This window comes from Pezoporus flaviventris, unplaced genomic scaffold (genome assembly GCF_033815535.1).
Source record: "Pezoporus flaviventris isolate CSIRO_AGI_PZ_B2104156 unplaced genomic scaffold, CSIRO_AGI_Pfla_v1 ptg000029l, whole genome shotgun sequence".
Taxonomy (NCBI): domain Eukaryota; kingdom Metazoa; phylum Chordata; class Aves; order Psittaciformes; family Psittacidae; genus Pezoporus; species Pezoporus flaviventris.
In genome coordinates, this window is record NW_026892577.1 from 11,626,214 (window position 1) to 11,640,167 (window position 13,954).

The window sequence follows — 13,954 nt, forward strand, 5'->3', positions numbered from 1 at the left end:
CCGAGGTGCTCCAGGAAACATGAGTTATGCCATGAAGCCCAGCTCCCATCTCCCTGTGAATGATCTTCACTCATCATCAGGGAGAAATTAGCGGAGCAGAGACACCTGCAACACAGGTTTATGTCCTTGTTTTCTCTTTGTGGGTGGAAGCAGCAGCCTTGCCCCAGCCAGGGCCCTGGGGCCCTGCACACTTGCCTCACACCGTGTCCAGGTGGCCACCAAGACAACACAGGAAACCCTTTAGAATGAAGTGAAACTGTAGATCAACATGCTGAGGGGAACCTGGCATGTCCTTGATTGACTTCCTTTGGGGAGCACCAAAGGCACTGCAAGGTGCTCCAAGTAGGCAATGGTCCTCTGGATGCTGTATGGGCATAGCCCCATGGGCTGTGAATGTCCCTCTCAGGGTCACGCCACAGTGGACACAACCTGGGTAAGGGAAGGATAATGTTTTCCTTTTCCTCCTGCTCTTAAGCCCTAAGGCTCCAGGTGGGCATTTGCAGCTGTCCCCGACATTCCAGGGGGCACCCAGCCGGTGCCAGGCACAGCCGGTTGGTCCTGGCAGCCTCCCCTCCAGCGTGCCTGGTGCACCTCCAGCCCACAATGTGGAGATACCCCCTTCGGCAAGTGGTATCTGTATGAGAAAGAGCACTTAGTGACCATTTCCTGCCCAAGATAATTGAACAGTGGTGCACTCAACCCCGCTACAGCCTGCAGGCAGGAGGTGCATGCCTTAACAGCATGCCGAGTGAAGAAATAACCCCCAGCCACCTCCCACAGTGAGCAGCAAAAGCCAAGCTTCGCTCCATGCCCCCATCCTGTGCTCCTCTATGGGTAACTGCTATTTGTAGCTGGCATCTGCAGGAGGCAGGACCCACATCACCCCTCACCCTGCCCCACAGCAGAGCCCCCAGAGATGCAGGTCTAACCCCTGTCACAGGCAGCTGCCAGCGGGGAGCAAGCTTGACTTGCAGCCAGCCTCCTGGGCAGGATAATGTCTCCTCTCCAAGGGTTCCTATTGCGTTACATTGTTAATTAGCTGATTAACAAGTTGTTGCTGCAGAAGAATCTGTGCTCTGGCCACCAGCTCAAGCAATCAGCATCCTCTGTGCTAATGAAACTCTTCTGTTGCACACAGGCATGCAACAACATGCAAACAAAGAATACAGTGAGTAATCTGCAGCTTTTAAATGAATCAGCTACAGCATTCCAGGCGCTGTCTCCAAAGAAAGAAGAGAAGGCAGGAAGACATAGCTCTGGTGGGCCTGGAGCCACATGCTACAGGTGTTGGGGGCTCAAAGGTGACTGCTGCCTTCTCCCTCTGTCCTGCGCTCAGCAGAGGGAGGGCATCATGCCAAGGCTGCAGGCAGCAGAGGAAGATGGATGTAGCTCCTGCTGACTGAACATGGTGCTGCTGGAGGTGCCTGTCCCGTAAGCCAGGCTGTGGGCAGGACTAGAGCAGCAGCACCTCAACATGGCCACAGGGTTAAGGGTCCAAGTGAGAGCCTCAGGCAGGGAGGCAGGAAAGTGACAGTGCTCCTGCCAAGGCAGGACCAATACCAGTACAAGAGCTCCTCCTCCACCTCAAAGCTTTTAAAAGGATCTTGGAAAAAAAAAAAAAAAACGAAACAGAAAGCTCATAAAAGAGCCACAAAACTGGATCTACAGCTTTCAGGAAGAAGCCTACAGTAAGAAGCGAACAACCACAATCCCTTTAGCTTATTAGGAGACTGAGAAGCGTTGCAATTCCAGCATGTAAGCTACCACAGTAGCTAACAAAAGACTTAAGGCTTTTTAGCACAGAAGGGAAAGCCAGCTACATTCACAAATACATGTTCTTTGCAGGGTGAGCAATGGGACCCATATCCACTACCTTTCCTGCTCCATTCTCTCCAGCATACTTTGGCCAAACACCACCTTTTGGGCTCATTGTAGTATCTGGGCAAAACCAGATGCTCAGGCTACCCTGAACCTAAAAAGGTTCAGGATTATTTGCACTGCTCACGTCTACCTGGCAGGTGGTGGTCAGAACACATGAAAGGGCTTCTCCCAGCTCTCACAGGTAAGGTAAAGGGCACGACACAGAGGTTTACAGTAGCAGTTTTCTGGCCAATTTGAAGAACATTACAGTGAGCTGTTCCTGCCCCACAACCAGGCATGGCTGATACACGAAAAGCTGAGACAAGACAGAAACCAGTGGGAGCCAAATAGCAGGCACTCCCCCCCCATGGCACAGATCCCCTGGCCCATGGTGCAGGCCAGAAAATCCTGCCAAGAGGGAGTTTGTATAAGAAAGCTGGTTGTAAGCAAAGGACTTCACCATCTCCAGCTTTTTTCTTTGGACAACTCCACAACTCAACCCAACTGCATGTGTGCCAGGGGTGCACGGGACACAGGCACTGCCTCACTGTGCCACAGCGTTGTTCCTGGCAGCTCCCAGGCAAGCCCCACGCAGGGGAGAGGGCTCCAGCCCTGCTGCACTGGGGCAGCAGCACAGCACAGATGTGCGAAGTACGCGCGGCTTTCAAGAGGAGAGCAGGAATCCGGGCTGGATAGGAACAGTACGTATTTATCAATATAGGCTGTTACACATCACTTGCCTTCACACACACACACACGCCTTCCTCCAGGCACGGGAGGGCAGGGCCTGGGACATGAGTTCGTAACACAACCGGGCTGGCTTCTCAGGCAGTCTCAGCCGCAGGCCACCTTCCGCAGAGGAGTCCTCACTGCTCCACTCAGGAAGCCCCCATCCTCCAGTGCCCAGAGGCCACAGGGCATTGTCCAACCTAGGGTAGTGCAGGCTGAGCACCGGAGTCTCCTCAGGAGCGCTGTGCCCTCAGACGGCTCCTGCGGCCGGCTTTGGCCCCGCGCTGTGCTCCCTTCATCAGGCCCTTGAACTGGCCCTGCATCTTCGCACGCTTCCTGGAGGGAGGAAGGGGTGGGAGGCTGGGTTAGTGCAGGCACTGGGCACATCTAATGCACAGGGATGCTCCAAGTCCCACAACGAGCAGTGCAGAGGCTGGCAGGGAGCTCCCAGACCCACAAAACCACCCCCCATGACAACAGAAAGCAGGATCAAACCCAGGTTTTGGCCTCATTCCTGACCCTGCATCTTTCCTGCTAGCCTCACCTTCTGTTGAGTTTAGATCTGTTGAGGGGGATGTAGGCATAGGGGTCGAGCTGTCCTTTCTTCTTCACGTCTCCTTTACCTTTCTGTGGGAGACAGTGATATGGGAGAAGATGCAGCATGAGGCGAGATGCATGTGACCCTTTCTGGTGCAACCCTGTCACCCAGCCATCCCAAAGACTATGCTGTAGTGGGGTGCCAGATGAGCACATGGCTCTGGAAGCCAGTTTCCCACACACATGATGCTACAGACACCTGCTTTGAGCAGTGAACATAAACTGGCCAAGGCAAGGGCAGGACAGGGACTCCAAGAGGGGCTGGGAACATTCACAGGCACTGAGTGTTTGGCAACTCCTCTTGCAGCAGAGATCCTCTCCAGCCTTGGTGCTACTGGACCAGGTCCCCAGCAACAAACAGTGCTTCCTGTCCCAGCAACCTCCTTCCCTCTGCAACCCTGTAGTCCCCAGCACCTCTCACCTTGGATCTGTACTCTGCACCGAAGGCTGGCTCCTTGTTCAGCTGCCGGTGGATCCCAGAGCCTCCAGCTGGAAAACAGGGAATGCGTGTTGGAAGGGGGTCCCAGGGCTTCCCCTTCCCAGTCCCAGGCTGCGGGAGCAGCGCAGCTGCCTCCAGCTCTTGCGTGTGAGGACAGCAGAGAAGGGCAGTCATTTTCCACACCAAAGGTCTCTGCTCCAGCTGTCCTGGAGCAGCCCAGCACAATGGGGATGAGGTTCTGGCCCCTGGGAGACCCAGAGAAGACACAGGCTTTGTACCTACCTTTGTACTGAGGGTAGGACCCAGCCTCAGGCTCATCATCTGGCTCCTCTCTGAACCGACGCTTCTGGCTTTTCTTCTGCAGAAGGTGGCAGCAGGACCCTGCAGCTCATTTGCCCTCACAGTTCTGACCTCCCATGGGCCCTTGACCTCCCATGGGGGCCCAGAGACCTTCCAGGCTGCCTGTGCATGTCCCTGTCCCCAGCCAGTCTCCCACACCCCTCCAGGCAGCTGATGCTTGCCCAGTGTCCCCACTAGCCTCGGACAGAGCTGCAGCTGCCATGGCACATGCAAGGGCTTGTCACGGCCAAGTTCCCCAACATCACCTCAGGACCTCAAGCCCCATACTCACACTGCGCAGACCCACGTCTTGCAGCACATCTGCCATCTCCTCGTCTGCTCCTACGGTACAGGACAAGAGGGTCAATGCAGGATGCGGGTTCAGGACAGCCCCAGTGCTGTGCCAGTCCCTGGATCAGGCTGCAAGAGCAGGGTGCTCCTGCCAAACTAGCATTTGGTGGCCGTGTCCCCTCCTACACCCTGCTGGTGATGGAGGTGCCTCCCTGGGTGGCAGTGGCTCAGAGGAGAGCCACTGGGAGTGACATAGGGCTATACCAGCTCCCGCCCCTTCCACACACATAGAGATGGCAAGAAGAAAACCACCTGGAGTACCAGAGCAAGCCTTACATGACCCCTGCCAGCCCAGGCAGTACCTTTGGCTTCATCATCCATCTCCTCCTCCTCGTCATGGATGATCAGGCGCCCGTCCTTAGACACTTGGAAGTCGTGGCTCACTCCTCTGGCCTGCTTGAGGCCTGGCTTGGTGGCTGCTCACAGAGAAATGGGTCAGGGCCTGGGGAAGGACCCACCCCCAGGGCAATCATACCCCCATTGCCTCTGTGCACCCCAGCAGTCCCCACCATCCCCCCCACCCCAGCCACATCCTAAGCTCCGATCCTCACCCAGCACCCGCTGGGACACATTGGGATCCAGGAAGTTGAGGGGCTCATCCTCTTCCCCTTCCTTCAGCCAGGCCTGGCCCTTCTGCCGTACTTGCTTCCTCCCCTCCTTGCCCCACTTCCCTTCCTCTAGCTCCTCCTCCTCGTCCTCCGAGTCAGCCAGGATCTCCTCCATGCTGGTCAAAAGACAGGAAGGATGATGGAAACATAGCAAGCCCAGGGTTGCAGACCCTAGCCTGCTCCACAACGCACAGCAGCCCTGGAGATGTCTCCAGCATCCCTAGCTAGAGGCACCAGCTGAGGAGATCCAGCACAAAGCCCTGCGGGGGGGCTGCTCCTTCTTCACCCCATGCTCATATTCACCTCTCTCCTCTGGGCTGTGCTAGTGGTGCCTCCTCTTCATCTGTACTTGCAGCCGCCCGCCTCAGTGCACGCTGCTTGCGGTTCCGGGCTTCTGCCTTGCGGAGGTTCACCAGAACCTTATGGAACTCAGCCGGCAGCAGCCCCTTCACCAGCTCAAAGCTGAGGAGTGCACAGAGAGTAGTCAGTGCTCACCTTCTCCTGCACCACTTCCCAGGCTGCTCCCCTGCTGTCCCAGCAACCCCCGGCTCACCCAAATTTGCGGATGAACTTGGTGAGGAGGTTCCGCAGCTTCATTCGGAAGTGGCGTCTCATGTCATCAGAAAGGTTCCCCACGGCCTCCAGCTGCCAGCACAGAGACCCTCATGACCACAGCACCCCTGCCCTGGGCACCCAGTCTCTGACCCTTCCCCTGCATGACCACCTTGCATACCCTGCTGTCTCCTCCCCATGCCTACCCCAGGCAGGGCCATAGGGAGGTCTCCCTGCCTGGCCGGCTGGTTCATGAAGGTTCTCTGGCAGGTCCATACCAGCATTAGCAGAGGAACCTCCCCTTTGTTGTCTCAGCCCCAGAGATCAAGGTGCAGCTGGAGATGCTCCTGGCTGCCCAAGGCAGATGCAGCTCTGCCCCACCACCCTCCCTGGGGTACCCCGCACGGGATCTCACCATTCCCTGGACATGCTTGGCCAGCAGCTTGCTGTCCACCAGCAGCAGTGTGACCTTGAGGAAGCCCAGGGCTGCCTTCACCACGTCCCGCGTGCGGGAGGCCAGCAGCAGGCAGATGTTCTGCAGGAGCTGCTCCACCACCCTCAGCTCCAGGTGATCTGCAACCACAGCAGGGATCAACCACAGCCTTATCCTAGCATCTCCAGCCCTTTGCTGGAGGGCTTTGCCTCACCCGTGCTGTCCCTGTCCTCCAGCCCTCCAGCTCCTGCTCACCTTTGAACTCGAAGAACAAGCGGGTCAGCGCCAGCACCGTGCAGCTGATCATAGTGACTGAGCCTGTGAGCCCCACGTACACCAGGAGCAGGAACCGCTCCAAGCCCTCTGCAAGAGAAGAACGACTCAGGCCCTTGTTCACCCCCTAACCAGCAGCATCCCTGGCCTGTTTCAGCAGGGTGCGGGGCTGAAATTCAGTGGGTCTGATCCCCCCCCAGCCATGTGGCTGAGCAAGCAGAGCAGGAGCTCACCTTGGGGGGTGGGCCCAAAGCGGATGAAGGCATGCCCCATCTCCACAAGCAGCACAAAGGCGTTCTTACGTGCCCCCACTGACACCTCCTTGGTGCACAGGATGACCTGGAGGCACACAGGCACATCGCATCACTGCTGCCACTCCTGTGGCTACAATCAACAGGCAGAACCCAGGGACCACGCTCACCTCTGGGACCAGGGCTGTGATGAAGGGCTCATGCTCTGCAGAGAGCTGCTTCACGATGTGCAACAGGCACTTCAGGCGGGGCTGGGGAAAGAAACAGCCCAGCACTGGTACCCGCAGGGTCACACACTCTGCAGCCCAATCCCCCCCCTTGCGGCTGAGCTCCACCACTGCTCTCACCCTCTTGGCCGGGGACACCGCACTCTTGAGTGAGTCCAGCAGCGCGGCCTGCAGCTCCTGCAGGTGGGAGCGGACGAAGGCCTGGCAGGGATCATGGGGAGCAGCACACACCTCCTCCAGCACGCGGTATGCCTTCTTCTGCACGCTGCGCTCTTTGCTCTGCAGGGACAGCCAATATGTTACGGCAGCCCCTCACCATAGTGTCTGGCTACCCAAAGCAGCCCAGGCCACACAGCAGAAACCCATCCCTTATAGCACCTGCTCAGCCCTGCAGAGCGGGGGTCCAAGCTGGCAGCAAGCTGGAAGTACCCCTCTGCACCCCCTGGGGCTGACTTACCTGGAGGGAAGGCTGGATGGTGTGGTACAGGGAGTCCAGGGACTGTTCATCAGTATAGGGTGCCATTGCTACCACCAGGTCCAGGATGGAGAGTCTGCAATAGAGAAGGACACACAAGTGGGTAACTGCAGCATCACTGACACTGCCTGACCAAGGTGGGACAATGGCTGCAGGTCTCATCGGATGCACAGGAGTGGCAGATCCCACACAGGACAGACAGCACAAGTGCCCTAGTGCTGCTCACCAGGCAGCTTTACCATTAGCACCAGCACCTGGGTGTTACCTGGCAAACTCAGAGCTCTCAGGACTGGTCAGCTTCAGGCTGGCTTTCTGCAGGAACCCACACACCATCTGCAGGGCAGGCACACAGCAGGATCAGAGTTAGCCAAAGGGAGTGCTTTTACAAGAGTTTGCAATCCAAATGCCTTGCCACAGGACTTTCTAGAAACCAGAAGCACCAGCAGGTCCAAAAAAGAGTTGGAACAAATTCACAAAGGGCTCGTGCATGATGCACCAGATACGGCTGCAGGATTGGGAAATCATAGAATCAGTGGTTTGGGTTGGGAAGGATCTTAAGATCATCTAGCTCCAACCCCATGCCATGGGCAGGGATACTTTCTGCTAGACCAGGCTGCGTCCAACCTGTCCTTGAACACTGCCAGGGATAGAGCATTCACACCTTCCTTAAGCAGCCTGTTCCAGTTCCTCACCCACTCTCACAGTAAAGAATTTCTGGCTGGGAAGGGCTCCCTCCCCACAAGGGCAGAATGGGCTGCTCTCTGCTCAACCTCCTTTTGTCCTCTCCAGTCAGGCACCCACCATAGCCCCATCAGACTCCGTCTGGGTAGGAGATGCTGGCCCGAGCCGGCACAGCCTGCCCTGCTGCCCCCTCACCTGGGGGTCAGTGATGGTCAGGTAAGCACGGACAGTGTCCAGCACAGAGCGGTGCTGAGCATTGCTGCCCCCATCCTCCTCGGGCTGGCTGTACACATTGAACAGGATGGGCAGGAAATTTTTGGCAAAGCGACCCACTTCTGCCCGCTCTGCATCTAGAGAGAGGATGACGGGGGACGGGATGGATCAGCATCTCCCCTCTCCAGGTCACCGCAGGGGATAAGGACCCATCACAAGGGTCTGTCTCCCCGACCTGTCCCGCAGCCTTTGTGGATGAGGGTGCGCAAGGCCTGGCACACAGTGGGGCGGAGGTCCGGGCGCTCGCTGATGGCCATGCCCAGGGTGCGGGCCAGACCCTTGAAGGCCTCCAGCACATCCGTGGGGTGGGTGCAGAAGCCGGGCAGCAGGGTCCAGACCTGGAAGGCAAGGGAAAAGAGGGGAGGGTGGCACCCTCTGCCCAAGTCACCCATTCCCAAGCTTGGCACCATGGGTACACTACAGCAGGGCTCCTGGGTGCTTCTTGTTACCTGCCACTGCAGCGTGTCGTAGATCTTAGCCTCCATGCTCTTCCCAGCCTGGGTAAACTCCAGGGCTGCAGAAGAGAAGGGGGAGATGGCTAGAGCAGCAGAGGTGGCAAAGCCCCACTCCATCTCAGGGTATGGAAGGGAGGTCCCATGGAAAACCCTGGGGCTGCAGGACTGCACCCGCTGGGACCCCCACTATGCCACCCGTCTCACCTCTGCTTTTCAGTGCAGCTGCCAAGGGCAAGAAGTAGCTGGTGAAGAAGCCGAGCCGTGCACCCTGCACATAGTCTCGCAGCACTGGCAGGAGCCAGCTGCGGGGGAAATCCAGCGTCAACCTGGGGAGAGAAGGGCAGGTCAGGGGAGTGAAGGACACTGCTGGCATGAGTCCCTGAGCACAGGGCACCTCTACCCAGCCTCAAGGCTGGGCACAGGTAGGCTCGGCACAGCCAAACACCTCCAGCACTGCATGGGGACTGAATGGGAATGGTTACATTCAGGCTGCAACAGGCTGGTTACAACAGGCTGCAAAATCACTGCCTCATGACCACATTACAGCAAAATCGCTGTACTCACTCTTTGCCATCGATGTCCAGGGGCACAGCTTCCAGCACTACCTCAGGGCCCATGGTGCTCACAGCAGCCCCCACTGCCTGGTCCACTTCGGCAGTGTAGGGGAAGTGTGGGGAGAGACGCAGGTCACACAGAGACTGGAGACACTGTGGGGACAGGGCAGGACGGTCACAGATGAGCCACAGAGGCAGCTCTGGCACGTGTTTCTCACTATGCCCGCCCAGGGATGCCAGCTTCCCTGCCTGTTCCTGTGCTGGTCCCAGAGCTGCACAGTGGGCCCTGGGATGGCCCTGCTCCACAGCTGGAGAGGACAATGCAGCCACCCACCCTGCCTCCATGGGTGAGTCTGTGACCTCCCAGCCTGCCTCACCTTCTTCATGATGGGGTGGCACTGCTTCCCACATGTCCCAAAGAAGATCTCCAGCACCCGCAGCACCTCAGCCCATGCTGCATGGAAGCGGTATGTCAGGCCTTCCTCCACTGATCTGAGGAGAGAGGAGATGATCACACTGGCAGAGACTGACACTGCATGACCAGGGTGCCCACCATGCTTGCCAGCCCCCATCAGAGACCAGGCAGGGTGACTCAGAGCTCAGAAAGACTCATGGGGACAGCCTCTCCCATGCCACCACTCCTCACTTGAACATCTTGCACAGGTAGGCAGCAGGGGCTGGAGCAGATGCAGAAACAGTGCCCAGGTCCTCCATGTGTGGAGCAACACACTCACTCAGAAGGGTCTGCAAAGGCAAACAGGGAAAATGGGGCAGCAGTGGGCCACAGATTCCCCAGCCTGGCAGGCACAGAGGAGCACAGAACTCCCCCAAAAACCCCAAACCGCTGGGGAGAGCCTCCACAAGGCCCAGAGCAGCCAGACAGAGAGGAACCCGTGTGTGGTACCTCCAGGGTCCGCGCTGCTGCCGCCACCACCTGGGAGTGTGGGGAGAGGAAGCAGTTCATGGCGGCAGAGAAGAGCCGAGGCAGGTGAGCCCAGCACAGGTCCTTCTGCAGCCTGCAGAGGAGAGACCAGGCAGGTGAGACACCAAACAGCTGCCCCTTCCCTGCCCTGCCGTGCCCCTGCACCCACCTGCCCAGGTTGACGTGTCCCCGCTCCATGGTGGACAGCCAGGTCAGCAGCGGCTGCAGGTCACTTGTGCTGGGCACGTAGTCATAGAGGGCCTGGGAAAGCAGAGGGAGGGCAGGTGGGTGTCACAGCACTGCCATGGCCATCCCTGCCCGCACTGCCAGCCCCCACTCACAGTGATGATCTGGGCGTTGAGCTCAGCCGGCAGGCAGGCCACGCTGGCCTGGGCACTGAAGAGGCTGTGGAAGGCTTGCATGGCACACGCCGTCACCAGCTGCAAAGGACACGGTGTCAGGAAGGGGGGAGCTCTGCTTTACGCCCCCGACCCCAGAGCAGGCTCTGTTCCGGGATGCCAAACACTGCTGTGACTGTGCTCCCTCATAGGGTTAAGGCTGGAAAAGACCCTAATATCATCTAGTTCAAACCCTGTCAGCCTCTCTCTTCCACAGCAGGCAAACCAGCAAGCACCAGTTACCCCAGGCTCCTCCATGTCTTGCATCCTGCATTTCCAGGCTCCCAGCCAGCACCCAAACAGGTTTGAGCCCTTCCAGGGTGCAGCTGAGAGGTAAAGGGGCTGTCCCCTTGCCATCCCTGTCATGGGGACACTCACCACGTGGCTGAGGGTCATGACTCGGAGCAAGGTCTCACAGCAGGTCTTCACCACGGCTGCAGGGAAGCAGGGTAGCAGGTCCCGCAGGAGGGCGAGGACATGCAGTGTGGTGGTCGCCTCCTTGGTGCCTGTGGGAGCAGAGCAATGTCTGAGCCTGTGGCACCACCCCATGGCAAAGCCCTGCCTGTGACCCAGAGAGCTGTGATGAACACTCCCCAACTTCTGGGAAGAGCAGAGCAACACACAAATGGCTGGGGACCCCCCAGATTATATTAGGTGCCCCAGAGGCATCTCATACCCTCCCCAGTAATCCCAGGGTACTGCACCCATATCTCTTCCCTTCAAGTCCTTATTTTCCCACAGCCACACCCCCCCCCCCTTCAGCTGCAGACCCCTTGCCCCAGCACCCCACACCTCCAGATTTTTCAATCTCCTGCACGCAGAACTTGGCGGTGGATGGTGCTGCAGGGTGATGCTCAGGAGCTACGTCCCCAAACATAAACTCGCTGCCCCTCAGAACAGAGCACACGCCATACTGCGCTGCTTTCCGCACCTGGGGAAGGAGAGCCCATGGGGGTAGAAGCCACAGAACACAGGGGCACAGCCAGCCTCAGAAATGAGTCCCAAAGGCAGTGTCACCCCTTGCCAGAGGCACTGCGCACTCACCTTGGGCTTGGTGTGAACACAGAAGCTCAGCAAGCCGTGATAGACCTGGAGGGTGACAGGGTAGCTCCAGGCTGCCAAGTCCTGCTTCCGCAGCAGTGTGGCCAGGCAAGAGAGGACCTGTGACAAGGGAGCAGCAGAGGCATTAGCAACATCCCAGAGAGACCCTTCTTGTCATTGCAACAGCTTCAAGCCGAGCATCAGCACCACCCCACAGCAGCAGCCTCAACCACAGCTCTGGGCAGAGCTGGCACAGCTGGCTGCCGCTTGGCTACTCACCCATCGCAGGGCAGAGGTGGAGCTGCTGCAGGCCTGCGAGGACATGATACCCATGAAGGTTTTTGAGGCATCTGAGAACTTTTTTATAAGCACAGGGCTTGGGACCCTGCCGGAAGAAAGGAGCACGAGTGGGGTGGAGCGGGACAGCTGGTGGCAGTCACGGGGAATTGCATCCCCAGCCAGCCCCTGTTGGGTGCCTTCCCCAGCCTGGGGAGGAGGGACTGCGCAAGGCCCTCTGCCATGCTGGGGCCAGGCAGCTCTCACCACTCCTTTGTCAGCCACTCACCGCTTCAGGACAAGGTTAAGCAGGTATGCAACAGCAGCCATTGACTCAGGGGACTCCACCACCTCCAGCGTGGTCATCTGGGAACAGGGAACGGGTGAGTGAGGGGGGAGCAGGACTTCATACCAGGCCAGCCTTTCCCCAACTCTTGTGGAGTGGGGAATAAAACCCAGGAGCAGCCCAAAAGCATCTCTGCTGGAGGACCTCAACTAGGAGCACAGCACCTTCCTCCACTAACCCTACTGAGAGCCCACGCACGCTGCCAACAGCAGCTCTGCTCACACCTCCTCACAGCCACCACTCACCAGTGCAGCAAAGTACTCTGTCTCAGTCTCCTTCCCTCCCCGCGAGCGGATCACCTCTGTCACTGCTGCCAGCACAGCGCAGATCTACAAGCAGCAAAGAGAGCAAGTTAGTGCCCACAGCCTCACACCTGGGGGGCCATCTCCACCAGACCCCCCTGCCCCAGCCCTGCTCCTGCCCATACCTCTTTGTGAGCAGCAGAGTTAGATTCCCAGAAGCGCTGCACCTTGCTGAAGGTGGCGTTGGTGCAGTCGCTCAACCCGCTCAGGAAGGTGCCAGAGGACTTCTCTGTCGCAGCTTCTGCAGCACCATCCTCCTCCATACGGAGCTGGGCACTGCCACTTGTCCTCTCCAAACGCAGGGACCCCGACTGCAGCTCATTGTGCAGCTTCACCGCATCCACTGTCAGGTTACTTTTCTCTGCCGGGGGAAGAGGTGCATTCAGAAAAACAAAGCTGTCTTGTTCCACTGTTCACCCCAAAACCCCCATCAGCCAGACCCACTTGGCTGGAGCTCATCTCCAGGGTATGGGACACTGATGCTGCTTCCTCCTGATGGCAGAAAGCACAATAACTAGAGAGAGCTCCTCATTCCTATATAAACAAGCCAGGGCACAGTCCAGCCACCTTCTCTGATGAAGGAGAGCATTATGTCTGCACAAACATGCCCTGCCATACCAAGGCTTTAACACTGAGGTGCCTCTTGTATTCTGCCCCATTCATCTTCTTCTACCTGGAACCCTGGCAACCAAACAGCCATAGCATATACTTCACATCCCTCTGGGACCCACACACCAGCTTGCAACCAGCTGCAAGAGGACAGCGCATGCCACAAGACACATTTCTGTATCAGCAGAATGTTTTTGGAAGCTGAATCGCTCCCGCCATGAGGAGGGTCACACTGCCAGGACAGCACATATCCCAGCTGCGAGCAGGACCCTCACTGGGCCCTGGCAGAACGACAGGCACCGCTGCATGCCGTGCCGTTTCACTCCACGGCCCGGTGTCGGGGTGAAGGCAACAAGGCCATGCTCGTTAACGCCGTGGGCTCGGTTCCCCTCCCCGGTCTGCTGCCTCCGCCTCCTGAGGCTGTAGCTCGGGGATCAGCCCTGGTCCCTCCTACCCCAACCCCAGATATGGGGAACCACGGACTTAAAGGCTCGTCCCGCACCCCCCAGGCGTCCCTGCACTCCCGCCGGGAAGGCGGGCCCCCGCTCCCCGCCCGGCGCCTGCGCTCACCCGCGGGCCGGCTGCAGAAGCGACTGCGGGCGGCCAGGCGGTGCTGGCGCGTTTCGGGGTTGCTGTCGCTGCTGTGGCCCTTCCGCCACCGCTTCAGCTTGGCGGCGGCACCCGACCGGAGACGCCCACCCCGCGCCATGCTGCACCCGGCTCCACGTGCGGCCGCGCCACGCACACATCCCCTTCCGCTTCCGGCGCCCGCCGCCATCTTGAGTAAGGGCACGGCTGCCCTCAGCACCAGGCACCTCCCACTGAGGCGGGGGACCAGGAAAGCGAAGCTCGGTCAGGCGGGTCAGGGCTCGGATACGTGCCCCGGTGTGACACCGTTTCGCACCGGGTACCGCAGCCTGCCGGAGCTGCCGCGGAGAGCTCCCGGGTACGCCCTATGGCGCG

General features: G+C 58.7%; 1 protein-coding gene across 1 annotated transcript; it reads right to left on the reverse strand.

Moving 5' to 3' along the window:
• Nucleotides 1-1,640: 1,640 nt before the first annotated feature.
• On the reverse strand, nt 1,641-13,803 carry RRP12 (ribosomal RNA processing 12 homolog). Its single transcript, XM_061458959.1, has 34 exons — nt 13,562-13,803; nt 12,508-12,743; nt 12,326-12,409; nt 12,024-12,100; nt 11,738-11,843; nt 11,462-11,578; nt 11,210-11,348; nt 10,796-10,923; nt 10,361-10,459; nt 10,189-10,280; nt 10,002-10,113; nt 9,744-9,841; nt 9,475-9,589; nt 9,108-9,250; nt 8,748-8,869; nt 8,538-8,602; nt 8,264-8,426; nt 8,011-8,165; nt 7,400-7,467; nt 7,117-7,210; nt 6,780-6,938; nt 6,603-6,683; nt 6,415-6,520; nt 6,164-6,271; nt 5,891-6,048; nt 5,477-5,568; nt 5,227-5,385; nt 4,867-5,039; nt 4,618-4,731; nt 4,257-4,306; nt 3,908-3,983; nt 3,608-3,675; nt 3,134-3,216; nt 1,641-2,925 (listed from the first exon to the last, which is right to left on the reverse strand). The coding sequence occupies exons 1-34, from the start codon at nt 13,767-13,769 to the stop codon at nt 2,823-2,825; spliced, it is 3,951 nt and encodes a 1,316-aa protein (XP_061314943.1). The 5' UTR covers nt 13,770-13,803; the 3' UTR covers nt 1,641-2,822.
• Between the last annotated feature and the right edge of the window lie 151 nt (nt 13,804-13,954).